General features: G+C 47.6%; 1 protein-coding gene across 8 annotated transcripts in view; it reads left to right on the top strand.

Annotated features, from left to right (window-relative positions):
* The window catches only part of CAMK1D (calcium/calmodulin dependent protein kinase ID), a 502,732-nt gene that overhangs the window by 434,457 nt on the left and 48,662 nt on the right, over positions 1-19,613 (top strand). For all 8 annotated transcript variants that reach the window (XM_058681891.1, XM_058681890.1, XM_058681888.1 and 5 more), the window contains 2 exons: positions 3,239-3,377; positions 10,788-10,914. In XM_058681891.1, the coding sequence (XP_058537874.1) occupies positions 3,239-3,377; positions 10,788-10,914 (266 nt within the window). The remainder of the gene's footprint in view (positions 1-3,238; positions 3,378-10,787; positions 10,915-19,613) is intronic.

Raw genomic sequence — 19,613 nt, 5'->3', positions numbered from 1 at the left:
GAAAGCAGCCTGTCAGCTCAGCAGCCCGTCAACCCACCTCCTCATGATCCAGGGGCCTGAAAATGAGACACCCCCCTCGCCACTCTTCCAAACTTATTTCCCCATCAGCGAGTCTGGGATTCTGGTTGTTCACAAATGGCTTTCGAAATAAGCAGGTGTCTTAGCTCAGGCTGCCATAACCAAATACTGGAAACAGGGCAGCGTAAATGACAGACATGTATTTCTCACAGTTCTGGAGTCTGACATATCCAAGCTCAAGGTGCCAACTGATGTGGTTCCTTTTAAGGACTCTCTTCCTGACTTGCAGATGGCCTTCTGCTTGCTGTGTCCTCACATGGCGGGGGGGGGGGGGGGGTGGCGGGAGAACAGAGGAGAGAGAGAGGGATAGAGGGAGAAGAGGGGAGAGAACTGGACTGGGCTTTCTGATTTCTCTTCTCATAACGACGCTGATCCCTTCATGGGGACCCCACTCTCATGACCTCATCTAAACTAAATACCTGCTGGGGCGCCTGGGTGGCTCAGTCGGTTAAGCGTCCGACTTTGGCTCAGGTCATGATCTCGTGGTTCGTGAGTTTGAGCCCCACATCAGGCTCTGTGCTGACAGCTCAGAGCCTGGAGCCTGCTTCGGATTCTGTGTCTCCCTCTCTGTCTGCCCCTCCCATACTCATTCTCTGTCTCTCTCTGTCTCAAAAATAAACATTAAAAAAAATTTAAACTAAATACCTGCCAAAGGCCCCTGTCTTCAACTACCATCACACTGGGGGGTAGGGCTTTGACATATGAATATGGGGGGTGGGGTGGGCATAAACATTCAGTCCGTAACAGTAGCCATTCGAAGTGTATGCTTAAGGAGATTTTTGAAGAGTATAAAGCGATTTGCAAGTTTTAAGGCATTTTTATGAGTATTGTTATGTTTTGGCAAGTGTTTAGACTTCTCTCCTGTGCCTTGGTTTCTAAGGAAACCAAATACTTTCTGAGCAGTGTTCAGAACAACGAAACCCTGGTGCCGTTTGAACTTTCAGAAGTGAAATAGCAAATGTGTGGAGCATTGAGGTTGTGACAGTACATGCTATAGCTGGACCTTACCTTTCAACTCTGATGCTTCCATTCTTACTGCATGGCTGCCCTATCAGGGTACAAGTATTTGATTCAATAGCCTCCGTTAATACCTTACTTATCACATTGGAGAAAAGAGGACTTTGAGAGAATGGGAAGCAGGAAAGATCAGTTTTGAAGGAGGGAATCTGGTAAAGGTGGGTCATAGGGTAACAAGGGCAGGAGGCAGGGGTAGAGGAAGGGGTGCGCATTCTTGCCTGAGGTCTTCTGGTAGCCTGCAGAGCAGAGGGTGTGAGCAGAAGCGGTGATAAGAAGGCACTGGAACACTCAGAAGGGGAGCCATTATTGGAAGGTGGGCCAATGGTGGAGAATGAGGAGGGGCACGATCAAAACAGACCTTTCCTTCTTCACAGCTGCTGCTGCCTTGATTGGCACCTGTGGTTCATGGTAGGTGGCACATAGTGGGCACCCAGTAAATCTTAAATGAATGCTCGAACAGATCATCACCTGAAGTGAATGCCTCCAGGTGAATGTGCACAGGTTCCCCCTTGCCCTGGCAGCTGGGCGTCTTCCAGAGTACATCCTCAAGGTCTCCAGAGTTCTTCCACTGAAACTCATTGCATGAAGGGTCTAGAAACACGAAGACTGGGGAGAGCTTGATGTATAGCTGCTAAGAGGGGATGTCTTGGGATTTTGGTTTCCTTAAGGTTGGACCATTTGGACAACCCGGTCATCAAAAGGTAGTTTCTCCCCTGATGTTTCCATTTCTTTTCACTCTTTGAATTGCTTCTTATTTCTCCTGAGCATCTTTCCTTTTCTTATTTCGATTGCTGTTTGCTTTGGAAACGAGACATTATCCAAGCACAACATCGCTTAGAATGACTGTAGGTAATGGGAGAGACTCGAACACCTAGGCCTTTTATAGCCACAATTGGTTTTCTTTGTTGGCTTTTTAAGAGGAAGGTTTTGATGGATCAGATATTGCACATTAATTGTCATGAATTGCAGAAAATGAATCCTAGCTTCATGTGTTTGTGTATGTGTGGGTGTGTTACTGCTAGGGCATGGCTTATACTACATCTCTTAAGCTGAAAGAGTGGTTTGTGAAACTGTTTAATGAGTTTAATATTTCAAATAAGTCTTCATTTTGCTTTTGGAAATTCTGTTTCTTTTTATAAAAGAGAATAGTATTAATATATCTCTTGAAGCTAATATTCGAGATGGCTTAATTATCTGAAAGAAGCACTGTTTTTCTTAGAGAAGTATATGTTCTAAGAATTTGAAGGCTAAAGTGTTCAACTGTTCCTATTCAGAATTGTATGATTCTGTCACTTTGTTAAACCCAGAACAGCATTAACTATCAGAGCTGAAGGGGCTATAAGGGTTGCCCTCCAGGGCATTTTGACTTTTGACAACCTAGGCAATAAATAATAAACATGAAGAAAACGTTAAGTGCAATGTGAAACTCAAAGCAAATTAAAATTAAATATTTTTTAATTTACAGTGCAGATGATGTAATGGGGTGTCATTCTTCTTTCTTTTTTTTGTAAATGACAATTAGCTTTCAGGTTCTGAAAGCCAGTGTTGGATATGGTTGACTAAGTTAACCCCCTTATTTTACGGATAAAAAGACTGAGGTCCAAAGATTCAAGGAATGCCCATGCCTTCAGCATATTAGGGGCGGAACTTGGTCAAGAGCCCAAACATCCTGTTGGCTGTTTACTGCTTTGCCCACAACACTGCCCCCCATACCCCCTATCCTTCCAGACCTTTAAGGATATTCTCTTATGCAAAGGAGGCATCCTATCCATCATCCCCCTACATCTGATGATGCCAATATTCTGGAAAGTTATTCTGACTTTACATTGTCACAGCAGGATGGATGCAAAGACCAGAAGACTTCTCAGGCCGGGCTAGTCCATGGGTCCTGGTTTATTTTTATTCTCTTTATTTCATTCTGGATGCTTATACCATCGTGAAATAGAAACACTTCCCTGGTATAGCTTCTGGGGCATAGATGGGGCAAAACCTAAATCTGAAAATGAATATTTTTGGAAGCCAATTTGCTTCTTCTGTCATATTGACATCTCTTAATGATGGCTTTCCCTGAACAATTCAATAGGTCCTCTCAAACTTCTTATTTCTTTCTTTCTTTTTTTTTTTTTTTTTTAAACAACAACAGCGTATCCGGTGGAGAGCTGTTTGATCGGATAGTGGAGAAAGGATTTTACACAGAGAAAGATGCCAGCACCCTCATCCGCCAGGTCTTGGATGCCGTCTACTATCTCCATAGAATGGGCATTGTCCACAGGGACCTCAAGGTAAGGCGTTCGCCTAGCAACATCTTCCAGCAGCTCTTCTACCCACAGTACACCTGTCCAAGGGGATTGGCTCCAGAAGATGGCTGAGGTTGCCTCGATGGAGATATGGGTGGAATGAATGGGAGGCATTTGTGTTGTTAGTTGTCAGGGCCATTGGGAGCCAGAGGTAGCTTGAAAGATGATGAGGGGCTGGCCACCATTTGGGAGATTTTATAACTGCTATGCAGCCAAAGGGCCACAGGGAGATAGGTTGTGTATTGCTTCAAGCCCACCTAAAAGGTAATTTTGTTCAAGACACAGAGGCCATGATAACCCTTCTCCCAATACAGTTTTTCACAGTGTTCTCCCAGTTCTGGCCCCATTTCAGCACAGTACACTGTGTGAAAGAAAGGGAGCAAGTAAGTGGAGGGCATAACACGAGAAAGGAAATGGAAGGTTATTGGGAAAGATGGGTTAAACGACCTACAATCACAGCCATCCCCCAGCGTCCTGTAGGTCACAGGCTTACCTGTTCTTTTTTTTTTTTTTTTTGTATAAAAGATTCTTTTAACGTTTATTTATTTTAGACAGAGATAGAACAGAAGAGGGGCATGGGAAGTGGGGAGGGAAAGAGCATCTGAAGTGGCCTCTATGCTGATAGCAGACAGCCCGATGCGGGCCTCAAACTCACAAACTGGGAGATCATGACCTGAGCCAAAGTTGGATGCTTAACCCACCGAGCCACCCAGGCGCCCCAGTCTTACTTGTCCTTGATGAGGTGTTGGCATACTGACCCTTCACCCAGTAGCACTGAAGGACCTGGGCCTTACTTGGGCATCTTGGCATCACATCCCTCCCCGGCTCAGTATAGATACCAAAGGGCAGATATCCAACATATGCTATCAAGAGTAGATATCGAACACATTGATTTGAGGAACAGCAAAAGGCAACATTGTTTACCAAGGCTGTAATGTGGCTTCATTCGACAGCGGACACAGGTCCAGGCCCCAGGGCTCCCTGCACCTGTCAAGATAGAAACTCCACCCCAGCCCACATACCTGCTGCTCATATCAAAAACACAGGGATTATAATGTACTGAGCCATGCTATGCGTGACTGTGTGAAATCTAAATCAATTTAAAGAACAAACCATAAACATTTGTTAAAACAGAATTTCGGCATCTGCCTGTTATCTAGTACTGGGTGTGAAGGTATAACATGGTGTAGCTTTTCTCTTCATAAGGTCTCACTGTAAAGTTTTCTCTTCTCTATATTATTTTCCAGCAACCAGAATAGTGGCTCCCAAATGTTAGCCTGCATCAGAATTGTCTGGAGGGCCATTGCTTGCCCCACCCCAGAGGTTCCGATTCTATAGGTCTGCAGTGGGCCTGGGAATGTGCATTTATAAGGGATTTCTAGGTGATCCTGATGTTGCTCTGGGATTACTCGTGGAGAACTTCCGGACAAGGGTGTTTGTGAATGTCGATGGGGTCCTTACAGACTTTGCCCTTTGCAGGCTTCTTGATGGCTGAAATGGCTGTGGGCACAAATTAGCTAATCTTCAGGACCCGGAGGTCCTTTCCGGGGCTAAGTAAGGGCTCACTAAGCCCACTTGGCGCCTCTGTGCCTGCTCTGCTTTCTTGTGCCCTCACCAAATGCCGATTCTCTGCTTCCAGAACACAGGAGGCAGGTCTCTGAACAAGTTAGTGCGATGCCCACAGAGGTGTGATGCGACGCGCTGGCTGTGTGTACTTGATAGAAATAATTCCCACGCAGATGACATTCCTAGAGGGGCCATGTTATGCGTGACTGTGTTTATTCCCCCTTCGAAAGGCAGATGGGCTGTGCAGGAGTCATAGCTGTCTACGCCCACATGACGCTTTCAGAGAAGTGCTTGTAGCTCCCAGCTGGTGCAGCTGTGAGACCGCCAGGCTTGTCCCCACAGAGAGAACATTGCCATGTTAGGACTGTTCGTCATTGCTTTTCAGAGGCACAAGGGAGTTTGACCTACATGGCAGGAGTTGGGGTTGGGATAGTAAATTTTCACAAATATCTTAGAAAATGAAAACAAACTGTATGATCCAGGTCAGAGCAATAGAGAACATGATCAGATTAATATAAGATTAGGTCGCAGTCTGGGATACCGCCATGCCCCTGCGAATACACCTCCACCTCCCTCCAGCAAGGTACTCTTGTGTCGTCTTGCCCCAGGAAGCTACTAGAGATAATGAGAGACTGAGACAGGAAGTGCCCACTAACTGACCCCTCAGATTAGGACAGGGCTTCTCAGCCCCTGCAGTGTGTCCTTTGCCGCGGGGGGCTGTTCTATGCATTGTTGGATGTGTAGCCACATCCCTGACTGCTACCCACTAGATGCGCATAGACTCCTGCAGTTGTGACAACCAAAGACATTGCCAAATGTTCCCCTGGGATGCCAAATTGCCCCCAGTTGAGAATCACTGGATTAGGAGGGTGATTATGTATAATATAAACTTTATAGGAAGTGTTGATTCAGATCTTTTAAAAGCCTGTTGGGGCACCTGGGTGGCTCAGTTGGTTAAGCGTCCAACTTCGGCTTAGGTCATGATCTCACAGTTCTGGAGATTGAGCCCCACCCATGTCAGGCTCTGTGCTGAAAGCTCAGAACCTGGAGCCTGGTTCAGATACTGTGTTCCTCTCTCTCTCTCTCTCTGCTCCTTCCCCGCTTGCACTCTGTCTCTCTGTCTCTCTCAAAAATGAATAAACATTAAAATTTTTTTTTTAATTTTTTTTTTCAACGTTTTTTATTTATTTTTGGGACAGAGAGAGACAGAGCATGAACGGGGGAGGGGCAGAGAGAGAGGGAGACACAGAATCGGAAACAGGCTCCAGGCTCCGAGCCATCAGCCCAGAGCCCGACGCGGGGCTCGAACTCACGGACCGCGAGATCGTGACCTGGCTGAAGTCGGACGCTTAACCGACTGCGCCACCCAGGCGCCCCTAAAATTTTTTTTTTAAATTAAAGATTGTTATGTGAACTTTTTAAAAAGTTTATTTATTTTGAGAGCGAGAGAGCACAGCAAGGGATGGTCAGAGAGAGAGGAAGGGAGAGAGAGAATCCCAAGCAGGCTCTGCACTGTCAGCATGGAGTCTGATGTGGAGCTTGAACTTATGAACCTTGAGATCATGACCTGAGCCAAAACCAAGAGTCAGATACTTAACCAACTGAGCTGCCCAGGTGCCCTTCTTATTATGCGAAGTGTTAACGGGTTGGTATTGACCTTCCAATTCCAGTATTGTCCATCAGTTGTCTTGCAACGATGTCACAAAATAAAGAATAATATTTTTTCAGGTGAGTCCTGGGCCTCTTGGGACCTCAGGCAGAATTGTGAGATCCCCTCTGTGCCTCCCACCTGACCAAGCACTCCTACTGCCAGCTGGGGGCCTCCATCTGGATTGCCCTTGAGCCTGTCCTCTCTCCCACTTTCCTGTTGCCTGACTCCCCTGAAGAAAAGCCCTGCTGCCTTGACTGAGTCTTGAGATGGTTGTAGATAAGTATCTATCTAAGTTGTGAATGACCAGCCGATTTAACCCTCATTGGTAATTGACCCAAAGGAGGGATATTTGATTCCATGCAGTCTTTTGCCTAGATGCAACCTTGTTTAAGAGCATGAGATCATTGGGACAGGAAGATTAAAAGTCAGAAACTTAAGGAGAGTCTGGGTGGCCCAGTTAGCTAAGCATCCGATTCTTGATTTGGGTTCGGGTCATGATCTCATGGTTCATGAGAGGAATCCCATGCTGACATTGTGGAGGCTGCTTGGGTTCTTTCTCTCCCTTTCTCTCTACCCCACCTCCCACTCACATGCACATGCACACATGTGTGTGCTCTTCCTCTCTCAAAATAAATAAACTTGAAAAAAAGTCAGAAACTTAAGAAAAGTCCTCTCTGCCCCCATGATCAGATCCTTACTGTTCATCAAAAGATGATCTCAACATTCAGACAAATCATGAACCACAGGCACCTTTTGATTGGATTATTTTGGCCTGCTTTTTAAGCATTATTCTTATTTTGATTATTGATTGGGCCATTTTATTCTCTTTTCAAACTCATTGAAAGCACCTTCAAGTGTGCATTTGATTTTCTTCTAATCTCATGCTTCATCCACAGGATCGACGTCACTGTAAATGTGTCATTCCTTTTTGTGTTATGATTTTAGGAGAAGGGTAGTATTTTTTTTTTCTTTTGTGTTCTGTTAAAGTTATTTTGACACTTGTTAAGACAAGACTTTATTTAAGACTACTGCAAGAAGGGTATCACAATAGGGGAGAGAATTGGGTTCAACTCCAAAATCATCAAGGGCATGTGAGGACTTATAGCCATTGAGCAGAATGAGGGTTGTGGATAGAAACCTAGTAAGAGGAGGTATCAAGGATGGAGGGATCCTTCCTAAAGCCTGGCCAAGAACTTAGACATTGGCAGTCTCTCTCCATTGACCAGGTTCTCTTCCTTCTGGCCAGGTTCCATCCTTGGGCTCTGTCCTTAGTGCACTGGCTCTGCCCATGTAGTCCAGGCTGAGCAAGAATCCTACTGAGCCAGGGCACCTGGCTGGCTCAGTGGGTTGAGCATCTGAGTTCAGCTCAGGTCATGATCTCTCAGTTAGTGAGTTCAAGCCCCATATTGGGCTAACTGCTGTCAGCACAGAGCCCACTTCATGTCTTCTGTCTCTGCTCTCTGCCTGTCCCTGCTTGTGCTTTCTCAAAAATAAACAAATATTAAAAAAAAAAAAATCCCACTGAGCCACTTTGGTGAACATCCCCCACCCTTGATATCTGATCAAATTCTTTATCTTCCACCTTTCATATCTGCCCACCCTGGCCTGCCTTCAGCAAGGATCCTCTGAAATTGGCATAGCCAGAATCCCCCCACCCTTGATGTTCCCTCTTAGTAATTTTCTTTTTTTTTTTTTAATTTTTGTAAAATGTTTATTTTATTTTTGAGAGAGACCGAGTATGAGTGGGAGAGGGGCAGAGAGAGAGAGAGGGAAGACACAGGATCTGAAGCAGGCTCCAGACTCTGAGCTGTCAGCACAGGGCTTGAACTCCCAAACCGTGAGATCATGACCTGAGCTGAAGTTGGCACTTAACCCACTGAGCCACCCAGGCGCCCCACCTCTTAGTAATTTTCTGTTCACTGACCCTCACCCTGATCCTGGGCTATAAATCTCCACTTTTCCTTGTTGTATTAGGTCTTGAGTCCACTCTTCCTCTCCTACTGCAGAATCCCACTGCAGTGGTCCCTAATAAAGTCTTCCTTACTGTCTTTACCAAGTGTGTGAATACATTTTCTTTAACAACATCCAAGGTGGAAGGTAAAGAGCTTGGCCAGATATCAAGAGTGAGGGGTTCTGTCTATTCTGACTTAGCAGGTTTCTTGCTAAGACTGGACTTTGCAGCCCCAGCAAGACAGGAGGGACACAGAAGGCCAAAACCGAGGCCTAGAAGAGGGGTCAGGGGAGCCCGACTATAGTTTGGTCAAGGCGGGGCAGGGGGGTGGGTCTTGAACACTTCTCAGAATGTCCTCACAGAAATGGCTACAGCTCAGAATTGCCCCGTGAATTCTAAAATCCAGAAGTTCCAGGCCCATCTCAAATCTAAATAGCCCTCACCACCAGATGAGAGAATGAAAGAAGAGTTGGTAAAATTCAATAACTCAGAAACCAAAGATCCACCGCAAACCACTGACAAGAGACTCTTGCTTCAATCACTCTTGGGATGGGAGGAGAGCCAGACAGGAAACTGTGGGGAAGTGGCTTGCCCAGTTCAGATTCCTCCTGGTGTGGTATGTGTGTGTATGTGTGTATTTATTTATTTATTTTGGGGGACAGAGAGAGAGAGAGTGAGTGAGTGGGGAAGGGGCAGAGAGAGACAGAGATAGAGAGAATCCCAAGCAGACTCCCCACTGTCAGCACAGAGCCCCACGCAGGACTCCATTCCTCTGACCCCGAGATCATGACCTGAGCCGAAATCAAGAGCTAGATGCTTAACCAACTGAGCCACCCCCCAGGTGCCCCCTGTTGTGTTTCTTTTAAGGTTGAACGTAAATCAGAGAAGTGATTGCTTCTTCACTGGGCAAATCTTTGGAATTTCCTGAGTTGGGGGAAAGGAGTGGTGTCCGTCCTCAGCATTGTGTCTCTCAGGGACAACATCATTAATTGAGGCAGCCCTTCTGTGGTCAGGCTCTGCCTGGGCAGGACAGGTGCAGCCCTGAGGCTGGGACATCTCCCTTGGTCTCCACAAGCTCCACCCCCCCCCCCCCCCCCGCCTTTTTTTTTCTAAGAATGATACCTTGACTTTTCATAAAACACTATGCAAATAAAGCTTCATTGTCTCCCTGCTCCACCCGTCTGCCTCCCCTTACCCCTCCTGTGTAGCTGCCATGGAGGTGCCCCTGCTGTGCAGGACTGTAGCAGAGACAGGAGCTGTGGTCAGGCCTCAGCCATGTGTCCTGAGTTACTACCCTCTGAGCTCCAGCATTCCCCATTCCATCCAGCTCCAGCTTCCCCATTCAGGGAAGCAAACGAGGAACCACCACGACCCGTGTTTTCCCGAAAAGGCAACCAGAAGCTCAGGGCACTTAAGGACACGTGGCTACAAAGTGCTGGATCTCTGGACACGATTCATCCATGATGACATCCCTCCGTTTCCCAGGGAGCCCAGCGAGCAGGGGTCAGCTGGCTCAGTAAAGGGGAAAACGCAACGCATCTGCCAGAGCCTCAGGACATGGGCTGTTACGGAGGGCAGGGAGAGAGACCCTGGGTTCGAGAAAGGTTGCTAAAGGGGTCAGGAAAAAGGAACGGGGCAGGGGTGGGGGACACCTGGGTGGCTCAGTCGGTGAAGCGTCCAACTTCTGCTCGGGTCATGATCTCAGGGTTCGTGAGTTCAAGCCCCGCGTCGGACTCTGTGCTGACAGCTTGGAGCCTGGAGCCTGCTTCGAGTTCTGTGTCTCCCTCTCTCTCTCTCTCTCTCTGTCCCTCCCCCACTGGCGCTCTGTCTCTGTCTCTCTCAGAAATAAACATTAAAAAAAGAAAGAAAGAACAAGGAAATGGAAGAGCACCTACAGAAGTGACTTCATTTCTGGGAACTCCCTTTCCCCTGACCTAGGAAATAAATTGACAAGTCTTAGGGGCTCTCTAGGCAGCCCCAATTTATGGTTCACTTTTTGAAAGTAGACAAAGGGACTCACTTTTCTTGAAAACCTCTAAGTGCCCCAAACTGTGCAGTGTCCCCTTCATCACTCCTATTAAACATGGCTTTTCTTACTGCATTTGCTGTGTCCCGAGTCAAGCGTATCCTTAAATTGTGGTTAGACTTTGTGGCTTCGTGAGTCTCCCACAATTAACCCATATTTAAACACACTTTGTCAGTGTTTTTTTTCTTTTTTTCTTTCTAGCCTGAAAACCTCTTGTACTACAGTCAAGACGAGGAATCGAAAATAATGATCAGTGACTTTGGACTGTCAAAAATGGAGGGCAAAGGAGATGTGATGTCCACAGCCTGTGGCACCCCGGGCTATGTTGGTAAGCACAGTGTGGGTGTCCATATCAGCTTCTTTGGTCTTAAGCACTTCAGCCCTGGCACATGATCGCAGCTGCCTTCATTCCCCTTAAGTGGAGAATAAAAAGGCCAAGAGACATTGGAACGAGTTAGAAGAGAGGCGATTTCCCCTGAAACGTTTTAATAGTCGGGCAGAAATCCTGTCTCATTGGGGTGTGGGCCTGGGTGGAAGCCAGGAGTTGATTGGATGAATTCCCACGTTCTGATGCCAGAAATAGTGCCTCCATATCTGTGTTTTCAAATGATTTACAGTGAGACACTGAGATAACCATGAAGTGCAGACACAAACATATTGAGACAGAAGCGGCCAGAAAGAGAATATCGATAGGAGGAATCTGGTTCATGCCTTGTCGAAGTCACTCTCTTGAAGTAGCCAGTCCTGATCTGTACTGGAGAAGCCAAGAATTAAAGTCTTTCCTAAAATCAGAACCCCAGGGCCCTCGTACCAAACATACAGAGCACAGAAAGGGCTACAAGAACTGAACACTCGCATACTGAGAATCATCTTGTGTCTTCTGGGGACCTGGAGAAAGGCCATCGGTGCCGTTTGTGTTTTCGAGACGTTGACTTACATGAATGTATTCATTCATTCAGCAAATGTATACTGAAGCGCATACTATGGACCAGCTGCTGTTGTGGGCACTGGGGTGAAGGCTGTACATGAGTCAGACAGCAGGCCTGCCCTCATGAAGCTTATGCTTTAGTCGGGAGTCACAGACAACAGACAAAGAACAGGGTTGTTTCAGGCCACGGTAAGTGCTATGGAGAAACTCAAATGAGGACATGCCACAGAGCAGCAAGGTGATGGCGGGGAGGGGGACTAGGACGGTTAAGGGCACAGGAATGAGACCTGGGTATTGGCTTGAATGTGGAGAAGCAGACAGCCTTGGGAATGTTAGGGGACAGAGTGTTCCAGGCAGAAGCATCCATTTGTGCTAAAGCTCTCAAGTGGGAAAATCCTGGGAAAAGGGTATAAACCGGGAATGTCTGAGAGCAGGGAAAAAATGGGGTTGGAAAAGACTTCTGGAAAACAGAGACCGAGGCTGAATTCTCATTGTACAAACCATGATGGCTTTTCCTAATGAGAACAGGAAGCTCGCCCTGAAAGAGGAGAGGGAATGTTCTGTGACGGGCATCATTCCTGTTTGGTATTAGGTGCAACCGCGTGATCCCCCAGGCAGGCTGAGGAAAGCAGTCCTCCCACCTGATGAGCCTGGGCCCCAGAGCATTGTGGGAAACTCCAAACGCCCTTTGGGGCCCTTCCTGGCCCTTCAGGTGCTGGCATAACACGGGTGTTACGTCGCAGCCGGTTCATTTGCAAAGGTGCTCGAAGGAGAGGGGAGAAGAGCAGGCTGAGGGGAACGGAGAATAACAGGAAGGGAAGCCACGGACTCGGGGGCGGGGTGCGGGGGAGGAGGTGGCCATGGTGTGACCGGCACAGGCAGGGATCGTGTCCCTGGCGGGTGTGTGCGCTGGGCAGAGCCGGGGAGGTTCTTCTGATGGCAGAGGAGCCGGTGTGGCACAGGACTTGATGAGATTAGCGGTACCCTGAGTGCTCTCAGGTCTGGGCCGGCGGAGTGGACCCCATCGGGGGGACTGGGAATCACGGCCGTGGTGGGAGATGCACGCGAGAGCGCACGTGTGTGCCCCAGGGTGTGACAGGAGCAGGGTGTGTGCGGCGGGTATGTAGACTCTCTCCGGGTCAGTCCCGGCCGCCAGGCGGGCGGCAGATAAAAGTGAAGATGCGCTTCTTCTCGTTTGTCCTCAAAGATGGGGAGGGGGAAGGCCCATTCCAACAGTGGCAATTCCCAGACCCCAGAAAATGAAAAGGCCTGTGAGGGCGCGCTGTCCACGCTCCTTGCCGGGATGGCTTTGCCACCTTCTGTGCGGTCCGCTGCCCTGGCCACGGCGGCCGAGAAGCTGAGGGCTCTGTGGCTGCCCCGCTTCCCCCCGGCAGGAGGCCGACTCTCGGGCTGCAGTTCAAATGTTCCGGCAGAAGTGTCCGTATTTACATACGCATCCCACTGTTCTCATATTTGGCTCTGATGTTGGAAAGCTCCAGCACTTTCTAAATGGATTTTTGCTTCTTTGCGTCTTGGCAGAACCCAGGAATGGCACTTTCTCTGGGTTTCTAAGTGGCTGTCATTCGAGTGGTCTGGTTCTGCTTAGATGTCAGACACTGACGAGTCTGGGAACTGGGAAGCATGTTTAGATGTGGCCCTTGCTCTTTCTACCCTAAATGGTGGCCAGTGGGGCCATCAGGTAACGCTGTTGTCAGATACGGAGTTTTCTCTGAGTGGGGAGGGGTGCGAATGTAGTGGTTCTGCTCATTCATGTGTGTTGAGCACTGAGCTGCCTAGGAAGGCCTCTTAGAGCAAGGAAGGGGCGACACTGGGGGAGCTTATAACCTGTAGACGTACCTCGGGCAGTGAGCAACAGAGATCGGGCTGTTTCCTCCCCTGCCCCCTCAGTCTGCATGGCCAACTCCTGATATTCAGCCATCAAAGCCCAACTTACATGTTGCCCCCTTTTGGTTGCTTTCCCAACACCCATTCTCTCTTTTGTCATCCTAGTTCTTTTCCTGACCCTTTTTACATCATTGCATCGGGGTCCATATGCACCGGTGTCCCTTTCCCACCGCACCACACGTTTTTCTCGGGCAGGGACTATCTTACTCATCTTTGCACAAATGCTTGTTAAACTGGTAAAAACCCAAGGTTCGCAGAAATTAGCATTTCTCTCTGTCTCCTCTTTTCCCATTCATTCAGCATGCATTTATTAAGTTTATGTGCTGTGCTCAGTGGTTTGGTGTTAAGAATATGAATGTGTAGGGCCAGAGTTTCAGACTTTAAAATGCTCACAGTGTTGTGAGAAAAAGAGGGAAAACCAGTAAATTGAATAATGTCTGGTAAGTGCTACGTTATTCATCATTCCAGGATTATGTATTTAGTGCCTACCTGCTGTTCTTAGAGACTGGGGATGCATCAGTAGAGAGGAAAATAAAAACAGGGGGCACCTGTGTGGCCTGGTCAGTTGAGCATCTGACTTCAGGTCAGGTCGTGATCTCGTAGTCCATGAGTTCGAGCCCCACATTGGGCACAGAGCCCACTTCGGATCCTCTGTCTCCCTCTCTCTGCCACTGCCCTGCTCATGCTCTTTTTCCCTCAAAAATAAATAAAACATTAAAAAAAACAAGAAAAGAAAAACAGATAAAAGTCCCTGCCCTCAATCAAGGTACTTATATTTGAGCGAGAAGGAGACAGACTGTATGCAAACAGCTAAGTCTGTTAATATCTTAGGTTGACAAGTGCTATGAAGAAAAATAAAGCAGGAAAGAGAATAGTTGTGTGTGTGTGTGTGTGTGTGTGTGTAGGGGGTGGCAATTTTAAATGTAGTAATCAAGGCAGCCCTCACTGAGAGGGTGACAGTGGGGTCAAGGTTTGATAGAAGTGAAGGAGCTGGCCATGTTGTTATTTGGAGGAAAAGCGTTCCAAGAATGGTGCAAAGGGCCTGAGGCAGGGGTATGTGGGAGAACAACAGGAGCGGGGTGAACAAAGAGAAGAGCAGTAGAAGATGAAGTCAGAGAACTAATAGGCAGAGCATGTGCAGACCAGGACTTAGAAGTCATTGTCAAGACCCTGACTTTTACTCAGGGTGGTGGGGAGCCATTGGAGGGTTCTGAGACAAGGCATGGCATGATCTGACCTGTACCAGGATCCCTCTAGGGGACAGGTGGGGATTAGGAGAGATGCCAGGGTGCAGGGCCAGGGTGGAAGAAGGGAGACCAGTTAGAAGGCTCTGGAATTATTCAAGTGAGAAATGGTGGGAGCTGGGCTAGGTTGGCAAAGTGGAAGTGGTAAGAAAGTATCAGATTCCAGAAAAAAATTTGAAGGTAATTTCATGAAGATTTTCTGAAAAATTAAAAGTAGGGCTTGAGAGAGAGAAGCCAATGATAGTTCTAAGGTATTTTTTGGCCTGAGCCTCTGAAAGGAGGCTGTTACCTTTACTTTAGATGTCAAAGTCTGTGGAAAGAGCAGGCTACAGAAGTATCACCAGGGGTTCGGATTTTGATTTGTTAAAGTTTGCAAGGTCCAGAAGGCGGTTGGACTGTAAGTCTGGAGTTCTCTCAAGAGGTCCTGTCTGCAACAAGATATAGTTGATTCTCATCACACGTAGTAGTTATGCTCTGTAACGTCACCACCAGCGCTGAACTAGTAAATACTGACCTACTGTTACCCGGGAAATAGAGGTTTAGGGTCCTTGTGAGTCTCTGGTCACAGCATTGTCATCTACTGATGGATACATGACCTTGTTTTATACGTATTTCTATTTAACGACATCTTATTTAATATATATTATTTTTTTAATGTTTATTTTTGTTTTTGAGAGAGAGACCGAGCATGAGCAGGGGAGGGGCAGAGAGCGAGGGAGACACAGCATCCGAAGCAGGCTCCAGGCTCCGAGCCATCAGTACAGAGCCCGATGCAGGGCTTAAACTCACGAACTGCGAAATCATGACCTGAGCTGGAGTCAGATGCTTAAGTGACTGAGCCACCCAGGCTCCCCTAATATATATTCTTGATTCGTGAACGATGAACTCATGGCTAACAGCACCATAACTTACACCTAAGTGAAGCTGGTCTAGCCACACATTTTCTCTGTAGGCACATTTCCACTTTCTTGTGCCAGGAACACTAGACGGCACTTCATCGCTGCACTTGGGGGCTGTTTTAAACCATGAATCTACAAAATGCGCAAAAATGTAAAAAACCTGACAGCAGCTAGACCATGAAAATGATACTTGTTTGTAGTGTGAGAGGTGAAACAGGAGGGCAGAGTGTCACCTTGTCTGACCTCTAAGCAGGGAACGTGAGCTTTGGAAACTCAGTTTGAGCCTCTCTGCTCATGTCCACACGTGACCACAAAAGCATGGCAAGTATTGATTTGGGGGCTACAAATAAATTTTAGTGAGTAGGCGAATTAAAAGTGCAGAATCCGTGAATAATGAGGGTGGACCGTATTTGGAGGCTGATGTATTTTTTTTTAATGTTTATTTATTTATTTTTAGGGAGAGAGAGAGAGAGAGAAAGAGAGAGCAGGGGAAGGGCAGAGAGAGAGGGAGAGAGAGAATCCAAGCAGGCTACACATTGTCAGCCCAGAGCCTGACACGGGGCTCAACCTCACAAACCATGAGATCATGATCTGAGCTAAAATCAGGAGTCGGACACTCAACTGATTGAGCCACCCAGGCGCCCCAAGAGGCTGATGTATTGTGAAGCTGTGAACCTGGATGAAGTGGCTAAGGGGGAGGCAGGGAAAGATGGAGGAGAAGAAAGGTCCCAGGGCTGAGTCCTGGAGCCCCGGGGACTCTGAAGAGGCAGCATGTGAAACAGGAAGGGAACCAGAGTGGTGTGGTATCCTGGGAAGCACTTTGAGTTGGAGAAAGTACCTTGTGTCAGTTGCTATTAAGTCAAGTAATATGGTGACTGGGTGTTGATTGTTGGCTTTGGGGGCCTTGAATTATGGATTAATTGAACCATTAATTAATTAAGCCGGTGGGAGCCTGACAGCCAGAGTAATGCTGTGAAGTGGCTTTTTGTAAGAGGACCCCAGCGTGCTGTCACCCTGGGGCTGGACACCCCCACCCCCACCCGCCCCCCCCCCCCAACACTGGCTTATCTCTGCAAGATCAGGACGCTGTTGGGATCTTGGACAAAGAAACCGCCGCCTCATCCCTACTGGCCAGCCTCGATCTAAACAGGGCAGAGCCCAGTCCCAGTCAGCACTCCTCTGATTCTGGGGGCCTTGCTGTCCGGGAGCCCGAGCCAGGTGCAGAGTGTTGCTGTCTGCTTTTAGCCATAGTTCAGACTTCAGACTCCTTCTCGGTAGAAGTATTGATTTCAATTTACGGGCACTGTTGTTTTGTTTTTGTTGTTCTTACGGCTGTTGCCTAAATGACTGTTCAGCTAAATAGTGAACTTTGGCAATGTCAAAATGACTTCAGTTTTTTTTTTAAGTTTGTTTATTTATTTATTTATTTCTTTTGAGAGAGAGAGAGTATATGCAAGTGGGGAGGGTCAGAGAAAGGGAGACAGAGAATCCCAAGCAGGCCTTGAGCTGTCAGCACAGAGTCCAACGTGGAGCTTGATTCCACTGTGAGATCATGACCTACGTCGGATGCTTAACCGACTGAGCCACCCAGGCGCCCCAAGATTACTTCAATTTAAATGAGCTCTCTAGCTATGAATAAATAGTGAAAAAAGGGCTGTTTATCCCACGTATCCCAGCACACACACGGTGCCTGAAAAGGCAAAGGGATCTGATCACCCTTGAATTCATCCTTTACCCTGAACAGCTGCCCTGATGTTACGTGTCCTTTAAAAGAACAAGGGCCCTTGCAGAACATCACATCACTGATGGCAGGAGAATGTGGGCCTCGCTCCATCCCTGTGTATGGGGGTCCCACTGCAGGCATCTCTTAGAGCCGCTCCAACACCGAGGGCCCCTCCAATGGTGTATGACCAGTGGTGATACAGACCCATATTTGGTAGCATGTGTGCAGTATGAAGTAACCGACATATTTCAGAAGCAACATTACAAATACAGGTGAGAGAGGAATCAGCAAGGCCTGGAACGACCAGGGAAAAACTCTTGGAGGAGGCGTGATTTGAAGGAAGAGTAGAATTCCAGGCCAAGACAAGGAGAGTAATGGATGTGGGCAAGCAGGAGAACAAAGGCTCAGAGTCCCCAGCTGCTTCTTATCGAGTGTGGAAGAAATATGCAGACTCGTTTGGCTTGGAGAGGAGGCTTGCCCAAACAAGGACTCGGACCAAGAGTCAGATGCTCAACCGATTGAGCCACCCAGGGGCCTCCACCCTTCTGCAATTTCTGAACGGCTCCTCTCTAAATACTGGATACTGTGATGGAGTATCATGGTTTCTAAACTTCACTGTGGTGTCGAGGAGGGAAAGAAACCTTGCAGCATTTTGGAACTTACTCTTTTTTTTTTTCTTTTAATGACTAAAACCCAAAACACCGGAATGCCTGTAAAGGTCCTCTTAATCTTGAAGTGAAGCTTGTCAGCCTTCAGGAGGAGCGAAGTAGCCATCCCACTGTGGTCACAAACCCGTGTCGGCGGAGGCTAGATCTCAGGACAACCTTTGAGGGCGACATCACAGGGTTATTTCTTGCCACGTTGCCCTGAATTGCCTTAACGCCAAACAGTTCCTTTCCTCCCTCCCACTGAATTCCAAGTCTCTCCCACATTTTAGAACACCAGCTGCCCTCCCATTTTCCACTCCCTTCCCATTCCTTAGCCTCACCCCTCCACCCACTGGCCACATTCTGGCTTTGGTAGCATTTGAATAGTACTCCAGCTCAGATCGGAACGGTAATTATAACCAGGACGGCACTTTCGTGGGGACTTTTCATGCCTGTGGTAAAATTCAAGAGGCTACTAGGAAAATCAGAGCAAGCCACTGTTTTGCGATGCATTTTTAGTAAATTACAACTCTGAGGGAAGGATGAGAAAGCTTTCCAAGGGAACTTGTCCGGCCGAGGACAGAGCTAGCCAAAGAGAGCCCTACTCCTCTTAACTTCCGTGACTTTGGGTTGAAGGCAAACCACAGGCAAAGAATGGGTCTGTGTTTCAGCTGAATTTTTAATTGCCGGCAATCCAGGCTACAGTTCTCCAAACCTTGGTGAAGCCACACAGTTTATGGAGAGGCTTGTAGTAAAGCCCCTCATTAACTGGTTTTTTCTTGTCTAACCCCACCTGCTGCAGAGTCTGCTTACAGAAAGAGTTGTGACTAAGCATGGTTGCTCATACTGCCTGTTGTCATCAGTTCTTCCTGAAGCCAAACTCCACCCTGAAATGGATGCCCGAATTTTCTTTTCCTTGATGTGTAGAATTTTATTTATCATCTCCGAACAGGCAGCCGCTGGGCAGAAATGTCGTTTTTCTCTCCCAGTGTTTCAAAGAAAGCCTTCTCGGGGTGCGTGGGTGACTCAGTCGGTTAAGCTTCCGACTTCGGCTCAGGTCATGATCTTGCGGTTCGTGAGTTTGAGCCCTGCGTCAGGCTCTGTGCTGACAGTTCAGAGCCTGGAGCCTGCTTCAGATTCCGTCTCCCTCTCTCTCTACCCCTCCCCTGCTCATCCTCTGTCTCTCTCCCCAAGATAAATAAACATTAAGAAAAAAATTAAAAGAAAGCCTTCTCACCACTTCTCCAACATGCAACTTCTCCAACTCGTTGCAACTGGATTACAGTTCAATTTAAGGCCTTCTGTACTAATCCACCACATGAATTGGTGCTGCACGGATTCCTTCTCCCCACCTGTGGAAATTCCCTAAAACGCAGAGTCCCATGCAGCTCTTCACTTGAGCTCAGATTCTTTTCCACAAAGGCGTAACTTCAGGACAAAATAGCAGGTGACCTTCAGGACAAGAGACTGAGGCATAGAAAGATAACACATCTGGAGCGCCTGAGTGGCTCAGTTGGTTGAGCGTTTGACTCTTGATTTCGGCTTGGGTCATGAGCTCATGGTTGGTGAGTTCAAGCCCCAAGTTGGGCTCTACACTGGCAGCGTGGAGCCTGCTTGGGATTCTCTCTCTGCCCCTCCTCTCTCTCTCTCTCTCTCTCTCTCTCTCTCTCTCAAAATAACT

The sequence above is a fragment of the Neofelis nebulosa genome, chromosome 8 (genome assembly GCF_028018385.1).
Source record: "Neofelis nebulosa isolate mNeoNeb1 chromosome 8, mNeoNeb1.pri, whole genome shotgun sequence".
NCBI classification, from domain to species: Eukaryota; Metazoa; Chordata; class Mammalia; order Carnivora; family Felidae; genus Neofelis; species Neofelis nebulosa.
This window is presented reverse-complemented; position numbering and strand designations above follow the sequence as displayed.